We start from the raw sequence: 24,969 nt of genomic DNA, 5'->3' as shown, positions 1-24,969 counted from the left end.
CTATTTATAAAACAATGTTGTTTTTCTCTTGTATCGATGCTACACGTTTTTGAAGGATGAGTTTTTCCAATTTTGACGGCACATGGTAGCCAATGTGGGCATCTCGTTGAACCCAATGTTATTTGATTCTCTAAATCTAATGAGGTAGCGTTGGATCTAGGAGAAAAACAGCGCTAGGTTGTTTTAAATTTATTCAACTTGTCATCATAATATCGTTGGTTTCCAGTATCCGTTTTTTTAGTCGTGATAATGAAACGCATGGGGTTTTGTTCCTGTTGAGACAAGTCAGGGGTAACTAAGATGGCCCTAAGCTGTAGCGACATTAGTTGATAAAACTTGTATTGTAGTTTGGGTTATCATATAGGCCCTTTTTAATTAACTGTTGTTTCTCCCCTGGATCGTTGCAACAGGTTTCCAAGAACGAGTTTTTCCATTTTTTACGGCACATGACAGCAAATGTGGGCACCTTGACCGGCATATTTTACTTGATTATTCGAACCCAGTAGTGTAGCGTAGGAAACAGGCATTAAATTGCGTTGAGGTGTTTTTAACTTAATATACTTGTCGTCATTTAATCGGTGGTTTTCATATTTTTTAAGTAGTGATATCGAACTGTATGGGTTCTGTTCTTGTTGAGATAAATCAGTCGCGCCTAAGAAGGTTCCTAATTGTACAGAAATTATTTGATAAAACTGTTCGAGGAAATTGGGTGGTCATGTAGGTCCCTTTATATAAACAAGGTTGTTTCTTACTTAGATCGAAGCTTTCGAAGAACAAGTTTTATCGTTTTTGACGGCACATGGTAGCCAATGTGGGTATCTCGTTGAACCCAATGTTTTTGATCCTCTAAATCTAATGAGGTAGCGTTGGATCTAGGAGCAAAACAGCGCTAGGTTGTTTTTAACCTATTGAAATTGTCATCATAATATCGTTGGTTTTCATTTTCAGTTTTTTTAGTCGTGATGAGGAAACGCATGGGGTTTTGTTCTTGTTGAGACAAGTCAGAGGCGCCTAATATAACTCTAAGCTGTACCGATACTCGTTGATTACACTCTTGTTGTAGTTTGAGTTATCATATACGCCCTTTTCAAATAACTGTTGTTTCTCCCTCGGATCGAAGCTACAGGTTTCGAAGGACGAGTTTTTCCATTTTGTACGGCACATGACAGCAAATGTGGGCATCTTGAGTGGCACATTTTACTTGATTATTCGAACCCACTAAAGTAGCGTAAGAAACAGGCGTTAAATTGCGATGATGTATTTTTAACTTAATATACTTGTCGTCATTCAGTCGGTGTTTCTCATAATTTTTAACTAGTGATATCGAAATGTATGGGTTCTGTTCTTGTTGAGACAAATCAGACGCGCCTAAGAAAGTTCCTAATTTTACAGAAACTAGTTGATATCACTGTTTGAGGAATATGGGCTATCATGTAGGTCTCTTTGTAAAGCAATGTTGTTTCTCTCTTGGATCGATGCTATACGTTTTCGAAGGACAATTTTTTCCATCCTTGACGGCACATGGCAGCCAATGTGGGAATCTTGATGAACCCAAAAATTTTTGATTCTGTAAACCTACTGAGTAAAAATTGGAACCAGAAGCAAAACAGCGCTGGGTTGTTTTTAGCCTACTGAATTTGTCATCATTTTATCGTTGGTTTTCAGTTTCAGTTTTTTTTATTTGTGATGAGGAAACGTATGGGGTTTTGTTCTTGTTGAGACGAATCAGAGGCGTCCAAGATTGCTCTAAGCTGTAGCGACACTAATTGATAACACTTTTCGAGGAAATTGGGTTATCATGTAGGTCCCTTCATAAAACAATGTTGTTTCTCCTTTGGATCGATGATATGCGGTTTTGACAGACAAGTTTTCCCATTTTTGACGGCACAGGGAAGCCAGTTTAGGCACCTCGATGAACCCAATGTTATTTCATTCTGTAAACCTGCTGAGTTAGCGTTGGACCCAGGAGCAAAACTGAGACGGTTTTCTCTAACCTATTGAATTTGTCGTCATAAAAATATTGATTTTCAGATTTTTTCAGTCGTGATAATGAAACGTATGGGTTTCTATTCTTTTTGAGAGAAGTCAGACGCGCCTAAGGTGGCTTTTAGCTGTACATACACTAATTGATAACACTGTTTGAGGAAGTTGGGTTATCATGTAGGTCCCTTTTTAAAACAATGTTTTTTCTCCCTTAGATCGATGCTACGCGCTTTCGAAGGACAAGTTTTACCGTTTTTGACGGCACATGGAGGCCAATGGGGGCATCTAGATGAACCCAAGTTTTCTTTAACCTGTAAATCTACTAAGGAAGCGTTGGAACCAACAGCAAAACAGCGCCGGGGTGTTTTCAACGAATTGAACCGTCATAAAATCCTTGACTTTCAGATTTTTCATTCTTGATAATGAAACGTATGGAGTCCTGTTCTTTTTGAGACAAGTCAGACGCGCCTAAGATTGCTTTTAACTGTACAGCCACAAGTTGATAACACTGTTTGAGGAAATTGGGTTATCATGTGGGTCCCTTTATAAAACAATGTTGTTTCTCCCTTGAATCGGTGCTAAACGTTTTTAAAGGACAAGGTTTTCCAATTTTGACGGCACATGACAGCCAATGTGGACATCTCGAATAAACCAAGGTTATTCTGTTCTCTGAACTTAATGAGGTAGCGTTGGAGCCTGGAGCAAAACAGCGCTAGGTTGTTTTTAACCCTTCCAACTTGTCGTCATATTGTCGTTGGCTTATAGATTTTTTTAGCCGTGATAAGGAAACGCATGGAGTTCTGTTCTTGTTGAGACAACTAGAAGCGCCTAAGATAGCTCCTAGCTGTACCAACACTAGAATAATCAAGGATATTGGGTTAAGAGATAGACCCTTTATAAATTAATGTTTTCTCTTACTCAAATCGATGCCACACGCTTTCGAAGGACGAGTTTTACCGTTTTTGACGGCACATGGAGGCCAATGTGGGCATCTCAATGAACCCAAATTTATTTGATTCTGTAGATCTACTAAGGAAGCGTTGGAACCAACAGCAAAACAGCGCCAGGGTGTTTTTAACCTATTGAACCGTCATAAAATCATTGACTTTCAGATTTTTGAGTCTTGATAATGAAACGTATGGGGTCCTGTTCTTTTTGAGACAAGTCAGACGCACCTAAGATTGCTTTTAACTGTACAGACACAAGTTGATGACACTGTTTGAGGAAATTGGCTTATCATGTGAGTCCTTTTATAAAACAACGTTGTTTCTCCCTTGAATCGGTGCTACACGTTTTTGAAGGACGAGGTTTTCCAATTTTGACGGCACATGGCAGCCAATGCGGGCATCTCGAAGAAACCAATGTTATTATGTTCTCTGAACTTAAAGAGGTAGCGTTGGAGCCTGGAGCAAAACAGCGCTAGGTTGTTTTTAACCTTTCGAGCTTGTCGTCATAATTTCATTGGCTTATAGATTTTTTTAGTCGTGATAAGGCAACGCATGGAGTTTTGTTCTTGTTGAGACAACCAGACGCGCCTTAGATAGCTCCTAGCTGTACCAAACTAGTTTATTCAAGGATATTGGGTTAAAACATAGGCCCTTTTTAAATAACTGTTTTTTCTGCCTTGGATCGATGCTACACGATTTTGGAGGACGAGTTTTTTCATTTTTAGCGGCACATGGCAGCCAATATGGACATCTCGATAAACCCAAGTTTGTTTGATTCTGTAAACCTTATAAGGAAGCGTTGGAACCAAGAGCAAAGCAGCGCTGGGGGTGTTTTTAATCTAATGAACTTGTCGTCGTAAAGTCGTTGTTTTTCAGTTTTTTCTGTCGTGATAATGAAACTTAAGGGGTTCTCTTCTTGTTGAGACAAATCAGACGCGCCTAAGATGGCTCTTAGCTGCACAGACTTTGTTTGGTTGCACTGTTCGAGGAAATTGTGTTATCATGTAGGTCCCTCTATTAAACAATGTTTTTTCTCCCTTAGATCGATGCTACGCGCTTTCGAGGGACGAGTTTCACCATTTCTGACGGCACATGCCAGCCAATATGTGTATCTCGATAAACCAAAGTTTATTTGATTCTGTAAAACTTATAAGGTAGCGTTCGAACCGAGAGCAAAACAGCGCTGGGGTGCTTTTAATCTAATGAACTTGTCGTCGTAAAGTCGTTGATTTTTCAGACTTTTCAGTCGTGATAATGAAACTTGAGGGGTTCACCTCTTGTTGAGACAAGTCGGACGCGCTTGAGATGGTTCTTAACTTCACAGACACTAGTTGATAATAATGACTGTTCGAGGAAATTGGGTTATCATGTAGGTCCCTCTATAAATTAATGTTTTTCCCCTTAGATCGATGCCACACAATTTCGAAATACAAGTTTTACCACTTTGACGACACATGGCAGCCCAAATGGGCCTCTCGATAAACCCAAGTTTATTTGATTCTGTAAACTTTATAAGGTAGCGTTCGAACAAAGAGCAAAACAGCGCTGTGGTGTTTTTTAATCTAATGAACTTGTTGTCGTAAATTCGTTGGTTTTCAGATTTTTCAGTCGTGATAATGAAACTTAAGGGGTTCTCTTCTTGTTCAGACAAATCAGACGCATCTGGGATGGTTCTTGACTGCACAGACACTAGTTGGTAACACTGTTCGAGGAAAATGGTTTGTCTTGTAGGTCCCTCTATAAAACAATGTTTTTTCTCCCTTAGATCGATGCCACACATTTTCGAAGTACAAGTTTTACCATTTTTTACGGCACATGGCAGCCAATATGGACATCTCGATAAACCCAAGTTTATTTGATTCTGTAAACTTTATAAGGTAGCGTTCGAACAAAGAGCAAAACAGCGCTGTGGTGTTTTTAATCTAATGAACTTGTCGCCGTAAAGTCGTTGATTTTTCAGATTTTTCAGTCGTGATAATGAAACTTAAGGTGTTCTCTTCTTGTAGAGACAAATCAGACGCGTCTAAGATGGCTCCTAACTGTACAGACACTTGTTGATAACACTGTTCGAGGAAATTGGTTTATCTTGTAGGTCCCTCCATAAAACAATGTTTTTTCTCCCTTAGATCGATGCCACACATTTTCGAAGTACAAGTTTTACCATTTTGACGACACATGGCAGCCAAAATGGGCCTCTCGATAAACCCAAGGTTATTTAATTCTATAAACTTTATGAGGTAGCGTTCGAACAAAGAGCAAAACAGCGCTGTGGTGTTTTTAATCTAATGAACTTGTCGTCATAAAGTTGTTGGTTTTCAGATTTTTCTGTCGTGATAATGAAACTTAAGGGGTTCTCTTCTTGTTGAGACAAGTCAAACGTGCCATAGATGGTTCTCAACTGAACAGACACTTGTTGATAACAATGACTGTACGGGGAAATTGGGTTATCATGTAGGTCCCTCTATAAATTAATGTTTTTCCCCTTAGATCGATGCCACACATTTTCGAAATACAAGTTTTACCATTTTGACGACACATGGCAGCCAAAATGGGCCTCTCGATAAACCCAAATTTATTTGATTCTGTAATTTTTATGAGGTAGCGTTCGAACAAAGAGCAAAACAGCGCTGTGGTGTTTTTAATCTAATGAACTTGTCGTCGTAAAGTCGTTGATTTTTCAGGTTTTTCAGCCGTGATAATGAAACTTAAGGGGTTCTCTTCTTGTTGAGACAAGTCAGACGCGCCTAAGATGGCTCTTAACTGTACAGACACTTTTGATAACACTGTTCGAGGAAATTGGTTTATCTTGTAGGTCCCTCTATAAAACAATGTTTTTTCTCCCTTAGATCGATGCCACACATTTTCGAACTACGAATTTTACCATTTTTGACGGCACATGGCAGCCATTGTGGGCATCTAGTTGAACTCAACATTAAATGATTCCTCTAAACCTACTGAGGATGCTATGGAACCAAAAGGAAAACAGCGCTGGGGTGTTTTTAATCTATTGATTTTGTCGTCGTAAAGTCGTTGCTTTTCAGATTTCTTTCAGTCGTTATAATGAAATGTATGGGGTCCTGTTCTTGTTGAGACAAATCAGAAGCGCCTAAGATGGTTCATAACTGTTCAGACAGTAGTTGATAACACTGTTAGAGGAAAATGGGTCATCATGTAGGTCCTTTTTAAAATCATGTTGTTTTCCTTGGATCGATGCTTCACGTTTTGGAATGACAAGTTTTACCCTTTTTAACGGCACATGGCAGCCAATGTAGGCACCTCGATGAAACCAAGGTTATTTGATTCTGTCAACCTATGCAGGTAGCTTTAGAACCAGGAGCAAAACAGCGCTGGGGTGTTTTTACTTTATTGATATTGAAAGTCGTTGGTTTTGTTGTCGTTAGGTCGTTGGTTATGTTGTAGGCCCCTTTTCTTGACTGTTGTTTTTCCTGTGGATCAATGCTACACCTTTCCAAAGGAAAAGTTTATCTATTTTGACAGTACCTGACAGCCATCGTGAGCAATGTTATTTGATGCTGTAAATCTACTGAGGTTAGCATTGGAAGAAGGAGCAAAACAGCGCTGGGTTTTTTTTTAGCCTATTGAACTTGTCGTCCTAAAGTCGTTGGTTTTCAGATTTTCTTAGTCGTGATAACAAAACGTATGGTGTTCCCTTCTTGATGAGACAAGTTAGACGTGCCTAAGACGGCTCTTACTGTACAGGGACTAATTTCTTGTGACAACAATTCTTTCGGAATTTTTTGGTTTTTGGGTCAATTGGCACATATACCTACTGTTTTATGTTTTAGTAGGTGGAATACATTATGCTTAATCATACTGGTGATTGTGTTTTCTGAAGTTATTTTTATTTCAACAAAAATTTTTTCGAGTTTGTTCTTTTTTGGTCTTATTGTCTTTTCGCTAGCCTACAATGCTGCGCTTGCATGGTAATGCAAGTGATGCAAAGCTCCGTTTTGCCTTTGTGTTTAAAATACATCTTCGTCTCAAAAACGAATGTTTCGATCGAAAAAGTATAGTGCCAATTAAAAATTGCTCGAAAACTTTAAAGAATTTTGAAGCCAGGTGTTTTTGATGTCAATTTTTCCGACTGTTTCAATGAGTTTTTTTCGGTTCATTTTTTGTTCGCCTGCTTTCAACACTGCGCTTTCACTGTATCGTAATTGATGCAAGGCTACGCTTCCTCTTCGTGTAAAGCTTGTTTTGAGTATTCGAAGCTTCCCAAATTATTAATGTAGTTATGTTTTTTTTTAATATTTAGTATTCTATATGTTTTCAGAGTTGTTAGTATAATAATCTGTTTCTACAATCGTGCAAACAAACTTGCAGCTTGATGTCATCTCAGAAAGTGGATCAAGATAACTTCATTTTCAGTTTTTTTTGTACCATATCTTAGCAAAAAAGAAAGTAGGTAAAAGCCATATAGAGTCTAGCTGAACGAGAGCCTAATGATTGCCTTTGAAAGCTTAGGAAAAATCAAAAAACTTTTTGGTCTCTTAGTGAAAGCGCTTCTGGCATGAAGTTTTGTACCGTTTTTTGGCGGTGAAATATACAATTTTTTTGGAGATCTAGGGACCTATAAAATCCAATATCAGCAAAGTAGCTCCCTTTTTCCAAACAAAGACCGTAAAAACTGTGTCTAGGCAAAGCTTTGCAAAATTTTTTTGATATTTCTTTGGAACAGTCGGTTTGAACGAACGGTACCAAAAAAATCTGGAAAAATTCTTTATGTGTTTCTTTTTTGAATTATATTCGTGCAAAAATTTAATTTAGACAATTATCACCTAGTCTCAAGCAGTTTGAGAGCCTGATGAATGGCTTTGATGGCTTCAAAAGAATCAAACGATTTTTTGGTCTCTTACTGAAAACGCATCTGGTTAAAATTTTTATTCCGAACTTTGAAGTTGAAATGAATACATTTTTGAGTCTAAGGACTTTAGAAGCTTCAGCATTAGTTCTATACCTCTCATTTCACAAACAAAGAACTTGTTCAGTGTATCTATCTAAAGTTATGCCGATTGTTTCTGATATTTCTTCGAAAAAGTCGACTTGTACAAACAATACCAAAAAAATTATGGAAAGCTTCGTTTTCAGTGTTTTTTTATCATATCTTAACCAAAAAGCAATGTGGACAGAAACAATAAACATCGAAGCAGGTTTTGAGCCTGATGATTGGCATGGATTGCTTCAAAAACATCTAAGTTTGTTTTGGTCTCTTTGTTAAAACGCATCTGCTTTAAAGTTTTACTCCTGTTTTTGGAAGTGAAGTATACAAAATTTTTGAGATGAAGTAAAAGATGAAACCAATTAATCAATATTTTTCTTCGAAAATGTCGGTTTGTACAAACGATACAAAAAAAGGTCTGGAGAACTTATTTTTCCGTTTTTTTTACTCATATCTTAGCAAGAAATACAAGTAGACCAAAACCGTTTACAGTCAAGCTGATTAAGAGACTGATGATTCAAATCGGTCGCTCCAAAAAGATCAAATGACTCATTTGGTCTTTTAGTGAAAACACATCTGGTCTGAAGTTTTAATCGAGATTTGGTGATGAAATATATACAATTTTTGAGATTAACGATCTTTCAAAACTTCAATATCAGTGATATAGCTCTCTTTTCCCAAACCAAGACGGTAACAGATGTGTCTATGCAAAACTTTGTAAAATTTTCTGGATTTTTTTTGGATCTTATTTTAGTCAAAAACAAAGAGGACCGAAACCATATAGAGTCAAACTGATTCAGAGACTAATGATTGGCTTTGATTTCTTCGAAATTTTTTGACTTTTTTGACTTTTTTGACCTCTTAGTTAAAAAAATTATGTTTAAATTTTATTCCGAATTTTAGAGGCAAAATAAATACGTCTTTTGTGAGAAAAAAACCTTTTGTTCAGTGTATCTATCTAAAGTTTTGTCGATTGTTTTTGATTTTTCGGTTTGTACAAACGATAACAAAAATTTTTAGAGAATTTAGTTTGCAGTGTTTTTTTTTGGATCATATTTTATCCAAAAAGCAATGTAGACAGTAACAATATACAACGAAGCAGGTTTTGATCCGAATGATGGGCGTGGATTGCTTCAAAATTATTGAAAGTTTTTTTGGTCTCTTAGTTAAAACGCATCTGCTTTAAAGATTTGCTCCGGTTTTTGGAGATGAAGTATATAGAATTTTATGAGATGAAGGACTTTATACTTTATACGCTTCAGTGTTAGTTATGTAGCACTCATCCCCTGGCAGAGATGGTTTTTAGTGCGTCTGTAAAATATTTAGCAATATAATTTAGATTTTTCTTCGAAAATGCCCGTTTGTACAAACGATACAAAAAAAGTCCGGAGAAAGCAAGAAAAAAGTAGACCAAAGCCACTTAGAGTCAAGCTCATTCAGGGCCTGATGATTTGAAACATGCAAAGTTTTTCGTCAATGCAAAGTTTTTCCGTTTTTTGATATTTCTTTGAAACAGTCGATTTGTACAAACAGTACCAAAAAATCTGAAAAATTCGTTTTCAGTGTTTTTTTTTCGGATCTTATTATAGCAAAAAAAAATGCCGACCAAAACCATTCTAATCCAAAACCATAATCATGGAAGCCCGATGAATGGCTTTGATTTCTCGGATAAAAATAAATTGTACCTTTGGTCTTTTGGTAAAAAAAAACATCTGGCTTAGGTTTTTTTCCAAATTTTGTTGATTAATTTTAAGATTTTTTTCAGCTCATTTTTTTGTAATTGTCAATATCAACTTTATAGCTCTTATTTCACAAATATATACTGTGCTCAAAGTGTCTATATAAACTTTGGGCGAACGATTTTGATGTTTCTTCGAAACAGTTGATTTGTACCAACGATAGCAAAAAAATCTGAAAAAACTTCGTTTTGTGTTTATTTTTCGGATCATATCTTTGAAAAAATTATATTATATGCAAAAATCATTTAATTTCAAGAATCTTATGATTGGCTCCGGTGGCTCCAAAAAAATCAAACGGCTTTTCTGGTCTCTAACTGAAAACGCATCGGATTTAAAGTTTTATTTCGATTTTTGGAGGTGATATATATTAGTCATCTATCTCTCTTTACCCAAACAGAGAATGTTTTTAGTGTATCTTATTAAAAATTTGCCGTTTGTTTTTGCTATTTCTTTGAGACACTCGATTTGTGCGAGCGATTCCAAAAAATTTTGGTAGAACTTCGAATTCAGTGTTTTTTGTTTGGATCATATTTTAGCCAAAAATCAATGTATACAGAAAAAATACACAGCGAAGCAGGTTATGAGTCTGATGATTGGCCTGGATTGCTTCAAGAACATCAAAAGCCTTTAATATAAAACTTATCTGCTTTTAAGTTTTGTTCAAGTTTTTGGAGGTGAATTATTTAATGTTTTTGGTATGAAGTACTTTATACGCTTCAATATTAGTTGTATATCCCTCATTTCTCAAACAGCGATTGTGTTTAGTGTTTCTTTAAAAAGATTTTGCCGATTTTTTCTCGTTCTTCGAAACAGTCGATTCGTGAAAATGGTAACAAATTTTTGAAAAAAAAACAGAAAAAAAAATTTAAATTTTCACCAGCAAAGTGATTAGTTGCTATGAAAAACTGACGACTCTCAGTTTGTTGATAACTGAGTGTTTCATTTGGATATTTTTCAGCTTTCTGTCTTTATAGTGACGATTTTGTCCTTACCACCAAAGAAATTGCTTACTTTTTGGGACCATGTGCAGGCCTTCTCATGGCGGTCCTGTATATGATCAGCAAATATGCTCTTCTAGGCAGCTCCACTTTACCTTTATTTTGGTTTTTACATTTATTTTCGTGCTATTTGCAACTGTTTTACAGTTTTGCAAGCAAAAACCCTGATAATTTCAAAATATAACCAAAAGTGTTCTAGTTTTAAAGTAACATTTGCTGTTTGTAATTCGTTGATGTTGTTAATTTGATGACTGTTTTTGATTTGAAGCAAGATTTGAGTGAGAGTTTTGCGCGTTTTTTTTGGACAATTGCGCTATAAATCTTGCTTCATAATGATCGGTTTGAACGGTTTTGAGCGGTTTACAGAAAAAAAACGCTCAAAAACTGAGCAAGATTTGAAATATTTACGAAGGGTTTATCTAAAAAAACAGCACAAGATTTGAACAAATTTTGAGCGGTTTATCCAGAAAAACCTCCCAAAAAACCACGCAAAAATTGAGCAGTTTTCGAGCGTTTTTTTGTAAACAACCGAAAAACCGCTCAAACCGCTCATTGTGAAGCAACATTTTGAGCGTAATCGTCGAACAACCGCTTAAACTTTGCTTCAAATTAGGTGAAAAATCTCGACTCGAGGATTCTTTTTTAGATGCCATAGGGTAGGAGGAGGTTGTTTAGTAGATCTTTAACTTCAGTTTTATTTTATTTTCAAGTTGTTTGGACAGCAATAGCATCATATCATGTGTTATGCAAGGCGTACCTTCAGCCACTGTAATTTCCAAGCCTGTGCTGAGTCTGACTGACAATACTGTCATACCGTGACGTATGAGCTGTTTCCGGAATCCGAACGGATTGGCTAAGAATCTTTAAATAAGGTTGACAGAAAGAACTGAACACAAACACAAACTCACTTCAACTGAACATTAACGTTCAGCCATGTGGTCTTGCTTGTCAAGGCCATCATTCCAATTTATGATGTGACAAAAAGTAATAAATTTTCATCATAAACAGATATAAATTTTTATTATTGGTTCTTACCAATCCGACCATTTCGACCTTAAGCAAAATAAACTGAGTTTACCGTCCCCATGGGACCAAATTTTGAATATTTAAGTCCCTATAGGACTGGAGCTTTATATTCCTTGTAGGACTGCTCAGCTCATCATTTTTGTTCCTTCTCTTCAATTGCTTCTTTTGATTGTGTTGTGGTCATCGTACTTTCTTTCGTCGCTAATACGATTCCTGAGTTTATTGTTATCTGAGTATCTTCTTCCTCGTGCACCTTCTCGTGTTCTTCGTTGTGTTTGTCTCATCATTTGATGTGTTTATGGTGGCAGTTTTCTTGGGGCTCTCCATCGGGGAGGTCAGGTCAATTATTTTGGTTATTTCACTATCCTTTATCTTAGGTTTGAGGTTTCTAGAAACTTAACTTAGGCGACAAGGGAGTCTTGTCTGAACCCTATTTCTTGCATAAAATGTTTTAAATTCGTGTTGCCTGGATTGTCTGATTGTCTGGTCTTCTGTTCCGATGACTCGATCGATAAACTTTTAGGCGAACTGATAGCATTAATCGGTATTGGGCTTCTCAATGCCGATGTTAATGTGGCCCGTCGGTTCCGAGAGGATTTCCTTATCGTTTCCGCATTTGCTGAAGGTTGTGGTGGCGCTGTCGTCATTCCCCTTGCTGTTTTGGAATTTGGTTTGCCGACCGTCATCTTTCCTCTTTTTGGCTTCGCATTACGCTTCTAATCATTGGCTTCCGTAGCTTCTACTTCCTTCTTCCCTTGTTGATGTTCTTTCCGAGTTATATTCTCGGGCAATCCCGTCTTTACGTCCTCCATGAACATTTCATGTTGATGAGCGTTTGGTTGTTTGAAGTCTAAAAAACGTAAGCATGGTTCTGCTTCTGCTTTCCCAGCCAATTTATACGCGACATAGTAAGTAACCGGTGAGGGTCTGCATGGTCCGTACAATTTGGGTTCGGTACAAATGCGAAACCACTATTTCTTAGTAGGCGAGGCTGTTTTCCCTTTGTTTGAAAGCAGGCTGTGTGTTGTGTATAAGTTAAAACTTCACCATCTATTGTTTTGTATTTCTGCTCGAAGGTCCCTAATGTTTGAAGCGATACGGACTGTTTTTTGGTCCTGCTGTTTTCCTGCTGTATGTGCTTGTTTTCACTTCTATCTTAGGTTCAATGCTTTCTTTTCCTTAGTTAGTGCATATCGTGTTTTCAGACCTGTGTTGCTTTTCGTCGAAGCTGATCCCCCTCTTTTTGGGGACAAGTTCAATGGTTCCCGCAAATTTTTCAGTGGTCATTTCGTGATTTTGACTTCGTTTTCGGACCAGCACTGAAGGTCGTGCATAATTTCTCGCTGAAATGGCGGATACATCAGGTTTTTTCAATCTGAACCAACGTGTTTTGCGTTTTCCCAAATTTAATTGTTCGGTGAGATAGATGTGGATATGTTTCATAATGGCTAGCTGGACTTTCGGCCCATATGGGCTTCGAAACTGGAATTTATCTTGTCTTATGTGGTGTTAATCTTAGTGTTTTTTTTATTTCGGCGACGTGTGAAGCTATATTATATGGAATGTTATTGCCGTCTACCCGCATGACCCCTAACATTAGTGTTCAAATCAACCGTTCCACGAACCCGGTTGATCTGTGTTCATCTACTGGGGCAAAAACAACTTTGATGTTGTTGGTTTTACAACAAGTTGGAATTTCGGCTCGGAACGTTTGCTCTTGGTCGCACATAAATTTTCGGGTACCCCATTGGTAGATTTGTTTCGTCACATGATTTCAATAACTTTGTCTGCCGTTGTATTTGAAACCATTTTAGCTGGAAAATTTTTTGATCGTTTGTCAACTGCGTCCTTGATTAATCCGGAAGAGGCCGCTTGGACTTTCTCCGTTGATTCTACTGCCGGTTCCGTTTGGAATGACTGTGATTTTACTATGGCTGGATTAAGTGTTTTACCTTGCTATGTTCATTGTCGGCGTTTTTGAGACATTTGGACGATGTGCGGAAATCAGATATTTTCACTCAAGTCCAGCATTGCTGCCGCTCTCGTTTCTGTCAGATGTAAACTTAAAAGATGATCTGTCGTGACTGCTTTGGGATGATGATCCTTTAATCTATGAGCATGCAGTCTTCTTTGACGCTCAGTCTGTTTCAAACGCCGAACCAGTTATCGCCGTTTGCGAGTGGAAGCGGCTCCCAATCTCTTTTTTGGACTAAAATTCTTATGAATTTAATGGTTTTGTCTTTTCGAGTGGCTGTGGCAAGAAAATTGACCCCCACGAGTTCTTCTAATTTCCATCTGTGGAGGGGTGTATCTTTTTCGGTTGCCATTGTGGTGGCTTTGTCTGTACTTTCTGTTATAGCTGACATAATCAGTTCATTGCAAAGTTCGAATTGGCTAATCGACGTTGTTGGTGGTGCCTCGTTGGGCGACGTCTTTTCTGTTTCGACTTGTTGGGGGTCAACTCTACTTACACAGTATTCGTACTGTTCGTTGACCCCACTCTGAAATTTGTTTGGGTTTGCATATTGTTGCACATTTGTAGTTTTGTAGTTTGTGTTGTGGATTCTCTATTCTCTGATTCCGTTTGAGTTTCTTTTGTTTATGCTTATCTAGATTTATTGGGGGTATCTGTTTTGCTATTGTTCGGGCTGCTCCTCCAGTCGGGTGTTGTTCGGTGTTTTCCCCCTTTCAAGTTGTCTTTTGCTCTGCTGTATGTTTCAAGAATATGACTTTCGGTAACTTTTCTACTTGCAATCAGTTCTGTGGCGTTTTATATTATCGGTGGCGAGTTCGTTGTTGGTTATGAAGGAACTGTTGTCGTGGATTGAAATATCTGCCGTTTGTATTTTGTTGTTTGCGTCCTTCTATGCCAGCATGGGTCTGATAGACTTTCTTCCCATCGGACTCTCCTCTCCATGTTATTTTGGGTTTACGTCCTCTGGGGGTTATGTTGACGAACTGCCTCCTCCTCTGGTCTGGGCAGTGTCAGGTATAACTCCCCTATATGGTTTTAAGTTTCGTTGTTTCGTCGTCTCATTTTGTCTTGCGCGACTCTAGGGTTGAGAGGAAATAGACAAGATTTCATTTACTTTTCAAGTTTGTCTGCTGCTTCTGACGAGTGCAATTGATCGAGTGATTGTTTTCGTTCTGAGTTGGACGACCGCTTCTGTTATGTTCGGAAAGTTTGAAGTTCCCTTGACTTGACAATTGAACCGCTGCGTTCCTTTTTTTAATCCATGCGCATATTGATCAGCCGATGGGGAAAAAATGACGCCACACTAAATTTCTCATCATAATCGCTGGGGATAGCGCTAATCCTAGCGGGTTTCTAGACATATGTTCAATTAGTCCCATCTTTGCTCATGCTAAATGTGAGATATCGAATGCGAATGGTATCAATCTATCGTTCCACCGAGTGAGCCTGCTTTTACTAGTCTTTGATGATTTGTTGGCGTTCAGCGAGCTTACCAAAGCCCGGTGATCTGTAATTACTGTGAAGTTTTCCCGTAAAGATAGTATTTGAAGTGTTCTATGTCCCAAACGACCCTTGATAGTTTTAGTAAGTTTACCGCATATTTCTCTTCTAATGAGTTTTGAAATCTTGACCTGTATGCTATTACGACGCAACCTGTGTTTGTAATATGCTCTAAAGCAGACCATAGCCCAAATACAGAGGCGTCGCAAACTAATCAAGTATCTAAGTGTTGGTTGAAATATTTGTCTTCAGTAAATTCAGATACGAGTTTTAGGACATTTTGCAAGGCGGATGTTTGTTCCGGCTTCCATTCGAATGTTTCGTAATTGTCTGAGTTTTTTAGCAGTGTTTTTAATGTGGATGCTGTTTCTTCGAGGTTCGGAAATTTCGGCGAGGTTTGGAAGGGTTTGGAAAGACCCATGAAAATTTACTTGTTTAGATATTTTTGAGGATGAGATCTTGAGTTTTTCTCCTGTTTTTTGTGGTAGTGGCGTTGCACCTTCGCTACTTATGTTGTAGCCCAAACAAACAATTTGTTCGCGTGCGAAGTTGCATTTCTCCAGAGAGATTCCTAAGTTTTCATCATTCAGTTTCTCTAGCACCTTATAAAATAGTTTTTTGTTTGTAGCTTTAGAACCCTTTGTTACAATCAGTATGTCATCAAGATAAGCAAAAGTGTTTTCACAATTCGTTAATGTGAGATCTAAGGCTTTTTGGAATTCTTCCGGCATATCCCTGAGAACATAGAATCCCGTTTGGAATTGGATTGTTCCTGTCGCTTTTCCCCCTATCAAGCTGAAATTGGATTGGTCTTTTGTTTGTTTATCCAGAGGGATTCGTGAATATGCGTATAGCAAGTCGAGATGTATGAAGACGGTTTGCTGTGTGTTGTCTGCCTTGATGGTTTTTGGGATGTTGTCCAATAAAAATTCAATATTGGTCATTTGGTCTCTGTTTTTGTGTATGCATTTGTTCATTTTTTTGGAATCCAGCGCAATTTTGCCTGTTTGAACGTTTTTGACCGTTATAACGTTCGGGCTGATGAATTGTTGCTCGGAACATTTATCTAGTTTTTTGATGTGTTTTTTATTGATTAGTTTATTCAGTACCGTTTTTACTCTTTCTCGTAGATGAATGGTTATTCCTCGAACTTTTTGTTGGATCGGAGTGATATTCTGTATCAATTGAATTCGCACTACGTGATTTGTTGATTTCCCGATTCTCATGCAAGATCCTGGAAGCTACCATATTACTTTAGTTCCTCGTCGGAAATTTCTTTCTTCTCTTGAATATTGAATATCTGATTGTTTTTGTCTTACAATTTTGATACCAATTTTTAGTAAGATGTTGGGTACGATAAGATTTTTACTTCTGGTCGTCTACGATGATAAAACGGAGTCGATTGGATTATCCATACTCCGGATTCTACCGAAATGATTAGTCGCCTTTTTGGAACAATGTGATTCCCATTATAATAGGCAAGGTTTCGGTGGGATGAGTCTATCTATTGCGGAACGGTCAATTTTCCGTAGTCTTTCGGCCGGTTTTTGTTCAGAAAATGCGATGGCGAAGAGATGTTTGGAGTGTGCTTTTATTTCTACTGCATGTCCGTGGAGATGTTCTTTTTGTATGTCTGCTGAGTTTCAAATTTCAGATGCTTCTGATATCGCCAGAACGGTAACGTTATCCTGAGGAATTTTCTGGCAACAGTTTGTCGACATGAATTCAGCATAAGCCACCGACTCGTTATAGTCTTCTGCTGCGATGGAATCCTCCTCGTCTTCTTTGTCTTGTTGACGGCCTGTTTTTTGCATGTAAATATTATTCGCTGATTACATATTTTTGCAAAATGGCCTTGTTTGGCTCAATTAGTACAGATTTTGTCCGTTGCTGGGCATTAGATCATTTGGTTTGGTCCAAACTGCCTGCCACAAATATCGCAGGTTTGTTTTGATTTGTTTGATAGTTTTGTTGCCCCAGTGGGTTGTAAAATCCCCGAGGAAAAATGTTCCGACCGAGCAGATTTCCCCGACCTCTTTGGTTCTTTTGGTACGTAGCGTTGTGATTTTTACCTCTCCCGCGCAGTTCTATGTAGCCTATCGGTTCTTATTTCATTGGTGTGTTTGTGGATGATTGGGCTCCAAATGGATATGTTTTCATCTATTTACTGTGTTCGATACCTTTCTCTCTCCTGATTGCATATTCGTAAGCGTCTTGTGGTGATCTGGTTTCTGCCAACAGTTCTTCTGCAATCTTTTCATTGGACATGTGGGCCGTGAACATATATCTAAATCATTCGTCTTCTCGATCCCCATAATCAGCCAGTGATGCCAGTTCGACGGAATCCGCGTGGAATCTCTCCAAAGTCTCATTGTTCCATTGTTTCCGACACATAAAGATGTACTTTTCATAAGCTATTGTTTGTGTGATTTTAAATATGCTATCTAGTATTCGCATTAGTTATTTGGTAGATGATGTTTGGATATCGAGGGTTAGTCTCTTCCGTTGCAGTTGTCTCTGTCCTTCTGTTTTAAGACATAAAAATGGGTCGCTTCTGATTTTTGCGTCTGCGTCATCCCATTGTATTTTGTTACAAAGTACGCCTTCTTCTTGGCTTTTTATTACCTTATCTTTCCAAGTAACTCGTTGTTCTTGATTTCTGATAACCCTTCAAAGTTTTTTTGCCTCTGTGATCTCAACCTCTTTCCTCTTAACATATTTCTTACCTCTATTCCAACTTTGGCAAAAGCGGCCATCTCCATCATCGCCGCCCACTTTGAACTTTCCAATAGTGGATCTAGGGGTGCCTTCTGCCAGAAGTGTGGAAAACTCAGCAGGTATTTTGTATCCTGCTGACTGCGCCATGTCATACCGTAACTTATTAGCTGTTTCTAGAATCCGAACGGATTTGCTAAGAATCTTTAAATAAGGTTGGTTGAGAGAAAGAACTGAACGCAAATAAAAATTCATTTCAACTGAACATTAACGTTCAGCCATGTGGTCTTGCTTATCAACATTGCTTGCCATCATTCAGATTTGTGGTGTGATAATTAATAATAATTTTACATTATAATTAGATATAAATACTTAGTATTGGTTCATGCCAATCCGGCCTTAACTTCTTTTTTCTTTTTTTACAACTTGTTTGTATAGCAATAGCATCAACTCATGTATCTTGCAAGGCGTACCTTCGGCAACTGTAACTTCCGAGCCTGTGCTGAGACTACTTAAGAAGATCTGCTGATCCGGACTGACCATACTTTGCATTTTTTCAATCTTGTTCTTTGCATCGTCGTGTCCTTTCAGCGACATTCCGAGCACATGACTGAAACACTTTATGTCTCAACAAATAAGAGTACAAAACTTACAATCAATGATTTCTTAAAAATGAATTTTAATGCAAAAGATGACAGGTTCTGAAAAGTGTGGGGTAAATGTTGAAAATGATTAAGAAAAATGAGCTTTTGGATTTCGAAAGTTGTTCGACATGACTAAAATGCACATCTGGTACCCAAAGCGTTGAATCAACTTCAAAAGGTGCAAAAGTACGATCATACTACTCGCTTTTGGTGTCGTACTTGAAAACTTAGATAGAGATAAAGACAAGACTGCTATTAAGCAAGTAGCAAAACAGCGATAAGTAAAGCGTATAGCAAATAGCAAATAGCGATTTCAAATAGCTCAATTATTTGAAAATATTTCTAAACGGATTAAACTTCCGCTTACGCGTAACTTTAATCTGTAAAGCAAAAACATATCGCTCGTTAGTTATCATACTTTAAGCCATCATAATTATAGAACAAGACTGCTCGTACATCAGGGCAAAGCCCTGAAGGTTCCAACTGCACTTCAGGCCAATCGAAAAACAATTTTTTGGTTGAATAATTGACATAATGCGAGGAATTTTTTCTTCAATTTTTCTTGATTTTTCCCAGCGCTAGCCATGTAAAATATCGAGGGTGTTTAGCGTCTCTTATCGTGATAATACCCGCATCCAAGTTAAGGCGTAAGTAATCGATTATAACGGATTATTGTGAAGATTTTTTGACAATTACAATTGATTATAATTGCCAAAATTAGGTGTCTAAAGGATTTATAATTGATTATAATTGTGATATTTTCCAACTGATTATAGTTCTTACAAAAAAAACCCTTAAAATCAACAATAGTCGATTATATTATCTTATTTTGCCAAAATTTTGTCAATTCAAAACAATATTCGAAATATTTTTTATGGGTTATTAATTTTGTGTCAATAATAAAAAATTTAAAAAATCTTTAAAAGAGAGATCTCTTAAACACTTTGATACATCTGAACACAAAGTTTTACCAGGAAACAAAATTTTCAAAAACATTCTTTCATATTAGTGGAAAAGTTCCCGCGGTAGATGAAAAAAAAATCGTCCGAGTCAACCATGAAACTAAATCTATTTGCTGATGTTTTGGTGATTAAAAACGCTTAACGTATCATAAACAACTCTAATGGGGAAGAAAAGAAAAAAAACCTTACAAGTTTGTTTTGTTTAGAAAACTTTGAAAACATTTTTCTCATTTTTCATAGGAACCAACGTCTACAAAAAGCATAAATTATAAGCAATTTAGATGCAACTTCGAAAACAAAATGAACAAACAAAAGGAATTATAATCAATTACAATCACTTATAATGAATTTTTGTGCAAAACTAATGATTTAGAAATTTGATTAAAAATAATGGGTTATAATCAATTATAATTGATTATAATTGTATCGAAAAATAGACGAATAAATAACATTACGATGACAAACTGTGCACTGGATAGGAGCACAATTTTGTTTCTGTATGTTCCTGAATTCCAGAGACAAGTCTTAAAATATGTTCCAAAATGTAAGTGGATTCCACAAACAAAAATTCAGTGGATTCCGCCTACATATACCTGTAACGTAGATTTTGTCGGCACATTTGTTTTGTTGCGGATTCCGCAGCAAGCAAATATAGTTAATTGTTCTGAATTCCGCAAATGTGAGTGGATTCCGCAAAATGTATGTGGATTCCGCAAACTGTGAGTGGATTCCGAATTTTGTTCAATACTGAAATTGCATATGAAAAATTAAAAAGCTGAGCTGGAATTCTTATCTTTAGCAATGCGGAATTTAAAAGCAAAGAATTAACCATTGTCAGCGGAATCCACGAACAAGTCTTTAAACATTGGTTACCTAAATCGGTGGATGTCATCTTTTAGTATTTTGGAAACACAACACCGAACAATTTCAATAATTGGAGTCATTGAGTTGAAAGTGTATGGTACACAGCATATCGACAATTTAGGTCAGTATTTTGGATTGCGTCAATTCCAAATACTGAATTTGGAAGCATAACGCCGAATAAAGGCAGTATTTGTAGTCATTAGGTTGAGAGTGTATGGAAACACAACACACAGCATATCGCCAAATTAGGTCAGTATTTGGGATTCCATCGATCCCAAAAACTGGTCAGTATTTGGGATTGATGAAATCCCAAAAACTGGAATAAAGTGGAATAAATATGGAATATATCCAATATTTGGAGTCATTAGGTTGAGAGTGATTGGAAACCGAACGCATAGCAAATCGTCAAATTAGTTCAGTATTTGGGATTTAAGCGATCCCAAATACTGGTCAGTAATTAGGATTCCATTAATCCCAAACACTGATCTATTCTAGTACATTTCTATAATAAGTATTATAATTATAATAGTATTGTATTATAATTAATTAAATTTTGATTTTAAAAAGAGAGATTATAGTCGATTTTTAATTGATTAAAATTGATTGTTTCTCAATTTTAGTAAGGCTGGTACTAAAATTGTAATATAATCGATTATTAAAGATTGAAACTGGATGCGAGTAGGATTAAATTACTTGCCTCATTCGATTCAATTTGGATTGGACTTATTCGCTTTTTATGCGTGTTTCTAACTTTACTTATCCCAAATTGGCTATATTAGCCATTTTCAAACGAATGTAACTTTACAAAAAAAATTAATTTAAAAAATCTTTTGTAATTTGAGCTTCAAATACCAATATCTCTCAAATGCTAAAATTTTGACGGAATAAAAAGAAACCACACCAAACATAAAAATTCATCAAAAAGACCAGACTCATAAACTAGTCCATATATTTATAAATTGGTAAGTGCTCATGAATCAGTCCAGACGTTGAACAAAAATTGATAGAAGGTATATCAATTAATTTTTCTGGGAGGGCGGAAAAAAATGAAAAATACCATTCAATTTACCATTTGAAAAATATGAAAAATACCAAAACAAATGAAAAATACTATTTAATTTAACGGAGGTATACCATTTAATTTCAGGGAACGATATCTTCAATGATGTCAGTAGCGTGTCGAGGGGATGAGAGAGTCGACTGCCCCCCTCCCTATATTCTTGTTGCCAACTTAAAAACTTAACTTGTTGGTCGAATATTTCCAAAAAGTGTCTAAAAACGCCTTTTTTTGGCCTGTTTGTAGAGAAATTTGCCCGCGGTTCAGAAAATGATTTTTCAACAAAATATGGTTTTTATACTATTTTGGGAGAGCGCGGAAAATCGAAGTTTCTGCGCACGCCAATGAATGGGGCACAAAAACTTTTTGTTAAAAACTAACACACGACTACACACTTTCTCTACTACTACTACACTTTTTCATGTGATGGTGGAAAGTAGTTAAAAGTGTCTGCTTGGATTAAAAACTAGGATCTTTTTCAGGATAATCTTTTAGGACCATTGCTCCACGGGGGAAAGGACCAACACAAGAGCTGTACAGCTCACCACGGCGAACCGCTGTTGTGCCCCTGTTTAAGAACTAAATGCAATTTTTTTGGGCTGGGTAATGTTGCTTCACCCTCAAGCAACGAGCACGGATCATGGTGGGCCTCGAACATCCTCGGACCTTTCGATTGAGAGGCCTCGGACCTTTCGATTGAGAGGCGGAGACGTAACCACTTCACCACCGCTCCCCGCTTCACCACCGGGGGGAGAGGGCCTACTGCCTCCCCCCGCTTAAATTCTTGTTGCCAAAAACTTTCCGAAGGGTCCCATCTTTGGTATAACTTTATGACATCCATTTTTTGCTGAAAAAACCTCAAATTTTTCTAAAGGCGCCCTTGGCGCCAATATGACTAAATTTGACGGGGAGCGCGCGCCGAAAAAACTTAACTTTTTGGTCGAAATATTCCAAAAAGTTCCTTAAATCGCCTTTTTGGCCTGTTTGTGGAGAAATTTGTCCGCGGTTCAGAAAATGATTTTTCAACAAAATATGGTTTTTATACTATTTTGGGAGAGCTCGGAAAATCAAAGTTTCTGCGCACGCCACTGAATGGGGCACAAAAACTTTTTGATAAAAACTTACCCACGACTACACACTTTCTCTACGACGACTACACTTTGTCATGTGATGGTGGAAAGTAGTTAAAAGGGTCTGCTTGGACAAAAAACTAGGATCTTTTTCAAAATAATATTCGGCCATTTAATCGAAGATCTTTAGAAAGTTTTTCACGTTGCCGAAGAACTCTCTTGAACAGCACAAAGAGTTTGATCTTTTGAACTGTCGACTGGACAACGAAGGATATTAAGTCAATTGTTTCATTTTCAATCGAAATTGTTTTAAAAAAGTCAAACGTTTTTAAAAGTAAAAAAAATAATAATTGAAAAATCTGAAATCGATTTAGTAAAAAAACTAAGGCTCGCATTAGTTGTATTTTACTTGTGAGTTTTGACTCTTTTTTTGTTTTTAATAAAATTAGGACAAAAACCTAAGCCTTCCTAAATCATTAGCTTTTCCAGCGAAGAGTTTTAAATCCAAATTAATCAAATCGCGTCCTCTGCATCCGCTGGTTTTTAGACAACCAAAACTCTGATGATGAGCTTCAATTGAATGGTTACACATTAATTTTTTTTTCAATTTGATGTTTTTTGTACTTTTAAAAAGGATGCAGATTACAAAGCAATCACTGGAATGTAAGGAAAAAGATACCTTTTGTGTTCGGGAAGTTTGTCCTTTCTAAGGAGCCAGCCAATTGCAATGGAAAGAGTCAGACAAGCCACCACTGAAACTGCCGCCATCGAATAGAGGCTCATGTTTTTCCTCCTACTATCTTCTAGAGTACAAATGATTTTTCTACAATCATTGAATTTTTGGAACGCGTAACATTTTTTGAATTAAAACGCTTTCTGATCACTTTTTGGATCAGATGCTTGCTTGAAGATTGAGTAGAATGACCATACATCCGTGTGTTTGTTGAAGACAATTGTGATATCAGGCGCGCTCACTTTTTTTGGAAACTTGTTTTTGAAAAAGTCCTCAAAAATAGGGCGAAACATGTTGGTTTGATATATTGTTTTGAAGGACTCAATGATTTGTCTCGCAATATAGCACAGCAAGGCGGATTTAGAGAAGGCGTTTGGGGCAGATGCCTTCCTTAGGGATTTGACCCACTGCCTAACCACAGGGTTCTACTCTTTGGCTCTATTTCAGGACATCCAATTCTGGCTGAATAACAGTTATATTTTTCAAAAGGCCAAATTTATGCCAATTTCGAATGGGAGCGCGTTCTAAAAAAACGCAAATTTTTTTTGGTCAGTTTTCCCAAAAGGGCTTTAAAACGCGATTTTTTGGCTTGTTTATTTTGAAAATTTGCCTAAGGCAAAAAAATGAGCAGATGGCATCTTTAAAAGGACTTGGGAGAGCTCAGAAAATCAATTTGGACTTTTTAACTAGCCAATTTTGACAAATTTTTTAATAATCATTCAAAAAAGCTCTTTTCTAGTTCCCTCCCTTCGATTTATTCTGAAACTCAAGGTATGAAAGTCTGATCAAAATTACTTTCTTTGTTTTAAACTGCATCAAAACCCACTTCAAGTATTCACACTTTAAAATTTCGAATTCACAAAATAGTCAAACCTTTATTTGGTTGGTAGGAGGCTCGAGCGTTAATCACTGCCATTATAATACAAACATTTAGACAATGCTCCTTTAGACAAAGCTTCAATTAAACGCCGGGTCAAATGGTTGGATGCGACAGTTATTGCCCAATCTATAAAGTTATTGCCCAGCTACAAAACACGATATGAAAGAATGGTTTGCAATTGACGTAAAGTTGATTATTTGCCCCAGGTTTGACGGTTTTCAACATATTTAGTAAATATGCTGAAAACCTTCAAACCTTTGGGCAAATATTCAACTCTACGTCAATTGCAAACCATTCTTCCATATCTTGTTTTATAATATGGTCATCAGTTTCAAACAGTTATACAAACGATGCTTTATGCTTTAAACTTAAGCTCGTTGAGGTATTTAAGGAAGTCTTTTTAAAAGAAAACGATGAGGCTTTTGTACTGTTTAAAGATGAAATCAAAAAATTGGCGAAGGTTCACTATCAAGACTACACCATGATTAAAACTTGTTGTGGTAACTTAACAAAGAGACAAAATTTTCCAAACATATGGCCTGTATGCAGGCTTATTTTGCCCCTTGTCCTTCTGGTCACTAATATCTCACAAGCACTGTCTCCTTATTGTTCCGACTTTTGTAACGAAACTAACGGAATATTTGTGCACGAAGTGTTTTTTTTCTTCAGACTTTTGGCTTTTTAACTAGCGATTTTCGACAGATTTTTCAAATATCAATCATAAGGGCTCTTTTCCGGATACCTCCCTTTAATTTTTTTCTGAAACTTTATGTAAAAAACTCTATTTAAATTTACTTCTCTTTTTATAATCTGCTTCAAAACGTGTCAGCATGAACAGGTGATCAAACTTTACAACATTTCTTATATGCAAAAAGCTTTGTGAACAATTTTTGAACAATATAAATTTGCAACTTTA

General features: G+C 36.9%; 1 protein-coding gene across 1 annotated transcript in view; it reads right to left on the bottom strand.

Annotated features, from left to right (window-relative positions):
* The window catches only part of LOC134842685 (uncharacterized), a 101,057-nt gene extending 76,830 nt beyond the window's left edge, over positions 1–24,227 (bottom strand). Inside the window, exons 1-3 of the mRNA XM_063859138.1 lie at positions 24,047–24,227; positions 23,120–23,243; positions 18,318–18,453 (exon numbers count right to left, since the gene is read on the bottom strand). Of these exons, the coding sequence (XP_063715208.1) occupies positions 18,318–18,453; positions 23,120–23,243; positions 24,047–24,089 (303 nt within the window). The 5' untranslated portion in view covers positions 24,090–24,227. The remainder of the gene's footprint in view (positions 1–18,317; positions 18,454–23,119; positions 23,244–24,046) is intronic.
* Positions 24,228–24,969: the final 742 nt, after the last annotated feature.

The sequence above is a fragment of the Symsagittifera roscoffensis genome, chromosome 3 (assembly GCF_963678635.1).
Source record: "Symsagittifera roscoffensis chromosome 3, txSymRosc1.1, whole genome shotgun sequence".
NCBI classification, from domain to species: Eukaryota; Metazoa; Xenacoelomorpha; order Acoela; family Convolutidae; genus Symsagittifera; species Symsagittifera roscoffensis.
Note: the sequence above shows the minus strand (reverse complement) of the source record. Positions and strands in the feature narration are given on the sequence as shown.